This window comes from Babylonia areolata, chromosome 16 (assembly GCF_041734735.1).
Source record: "Babylonia areolata isolate BAREFJ2019XMU chromosome 16, ASM4173473v1, whole genome shotgun sequence".
Lineage (NCBI taxonomy): Eukaryota > Metazoa > Mollusca > Gastropoda > Neogastropoda > Buccinidae > Babylonia > Babylonia areolata.
The window spans coordinates 8,327,442-8,329,941 of NC_134891.1; the positions used below are offsets into that span (position 1 = coordinate 8,327,442).

The window sequence follows — 2,500 nt, forward strand, 5'->3', positions numbered from 1 at the left end:
CCCCCCCCCCTCTTCCGGCCGCCCACCAGCCGTGTGTCACAGTGTGTAACTTGAAGAGAGAGAGAATCTGAACAAGAGAGGGATTATATCAATGATGTTAATATGAGCAACATAGATTAAGAGGAGGTGCGTAACGTTCTTCAATGATAATGACAATGACAGACTCCGGCAATAAAACAAAGTCATCATCCCATGACCATTCAGAAGAATTCGATGATGACAACAATGTCGGCGATGACCACAATGATGAAAACGGCAGTTGTGACAGATCAGATGACACTGACAGCAGGTTGATTTAAACGAATAATAACGCTGAGGATGTCGCTCTTCAGGCAAAGCTGCTACGGGCAACGATGTGCCAGGTGGCGCTAGCTGTGCTCTTCCTGTGTGCTGCCGCCACCATTTTGTACACCGAGCACCTGTGGCTTCAGAGACGGAGAGGTAAAAAGTTACGGTCTTAAAAAGTTACGGTCTTGTCCATGACAAACGATTGTTATAACCCATATGATTATATTCCTTGAAAATCATTATGAATGCTTTCGGATTCAACTCTCGACAGACAAGGTGAATCTCTCTGAGTCATCTGGCTTACTTAATTTTTTCTCTTCTTTTTTTTCTTTTTTTCGTTTTTTTTTTTTTTTTTTTCTCTCTTTTCATTTATACAGTGAATTTGCCCTGTTTATGTTTGGGATAAATGCCCTCTCACTTCTGACACGTATACAGTGTACACTGTTGTATCTGTGTGTGTTACTTTTTTTTTCTTCTTCTTCTGCTTTTCTTTTCTTCCTCCAAACGTATTGTCTTAATTAACCAAACAGTTCGTATGGCCATTGTAAATGATTGTGTGTACTATGATGCCAAATGTTATTCATATTTGTATTGCATGAAATATCAACATTTTGATGTGTCCCGACAGGGTATCATGAATAAACACGTCTTGTCTTGTTCTTTGGCAGTTTTGTTGACCATAGACTATGTAAATTTCAGAGTCTAAGTAAATAGCACTGCTAAGATCGCTCATGTAACCCAGCTCTGGGTGTAAATGCTCTGTGTGCGTGTGTGTGTGTGTGTGCGCGCGCGCGTGCGCGTCCGTTTATCCTACTTAAGAATATTAAAAAAAATAAGAAGAATTGAAATCTCCTGCAGCCCTGGAGGAAGCCAATCGGCCGGTAGTGACGACAAAGCCGCCGCCGGAACCGGAACCCTGTGATTGTTCCTCTTCTGTGGCGACGGCAGTGAAGGAAGTGAACCAAGCCAAACAGACCATTCTCAGTTAGTGACGATTTCTCTATAACAGCGTTTTGGGGATAATCAAATGCGCGCAGTTCTGGTGTGGTGCTTGTTTCTATTAATTTTTCATTTTGTTTCAATTAATCTAGCAATAAGTCAATCAATCCATCAATCAACCAACCAATTAAGTGATGAATATGAATTGAATTGAGTGGTTGATTACTTGCTTCATTGATTGATAGATCGATTTATTTACTTTCTTTCGTTTATCAATCTTTATTGAACTTTGATGAATGTGTATGTGTGTGTGCATGCGTGTATGCAGGTTTGTATGTGTACATATATAGATATAGTTTTCTATGTTTGATGTACTTAGTGTGCTTTTGGTGCACTGTCTTCATGGTCACAGTATGAAAGGTTTCTCAGTTAGTTGAACTTGCATAGTTTGATGGACTATGAAGCACACTGTAATGTATTTTTTTTTATGTTATTAATTTTTATTGGAGTTATTGTTTCGTTAAGCGCTTAGGGCAAAATTTTATTTGATCAGGCGCTGTATGTATAAGGCTACAACTTGTTTTTTTTATGTTATTATTTTTTATTGGAATTATTGTATCGTTAAGTGCTAAGAGCAAAATTTTTATTTGATCAGACGCTATAAGTGTAAGTAGGCTACAACTGTTTGTTGTTTTTTTTTTGTTTTTTTGTGTGTTTTTTGTTGTTGTTGTTGTTGTTATTTTTTAGTATAATTATCATCATCATAATCATCATCATCATCTGTTCTTTCCTACCCCAAAATGTCCCTCTTCTCCACACACACAGGTCATTATCATTATCATCATCATCATCATCTGTTCTTTCCAACCCCTACATGCCCCTCTTCTCCACACACAGGTCATCATCATCATCATCGTCGTCGTCATCATCATGGTCGTCGTCATCATCATCATCATCATTATCTGTTCTTTCATACCCCAACATGTCACTCTTCTCCACACACACAGGTCATCATCATCATCATCATCGTCGTCGTCATCATCATGGTCGTCGTCATCATCATCATCATCATCATTATCTGTTCTTTCATACCCCAACATGTCACTCTTCTCCACACACAGGTCATCATCATCACCATCGTCGTCGTCATCATCATGGTCGTCGTCATCATCATCATCATCATTATCTGTTCTTTCATACCCCTACATGTCACTCTTCTCCACACACACAGGTCATCATCATCATCATCATCATCGTCGTCGTCGTCATCATG

At 39.1% G+C, this 2,500-nt stretch overlaps 1 protein-coding gene across 2 annotated transcripts in view; it reads left to right on the forward strand.

Annotated features, from left to right (window-relative positions):
• LOC143291112 (carbohydrate sulfotransferase 4-like) overlaps window positions 1-2,500 on the forward strand; it is a 16,235-nt gene that overhangs the window by 3,695 nt on the left and 10,040 nt on the right. For both annotated transcript variants that reach the window (XR_013056472.1, XM_076600740.1), the window contains exons 2-3: window positions 333-441; window positions 1,147-1,272. Coding sequence is in view for 1 of the 2 variants with exons in the window: in XM_076600740.1 (XP_076456855.1) it covers window positions 333-441; window positions 1,147-1,272 (235 nt within the window). In the remaining variant the exon portion in view is untranslated. The remainder of the gene's footprint in view (window positions 1-332; window positions 442-1,146; window positions 1,273-2,500) is intronic.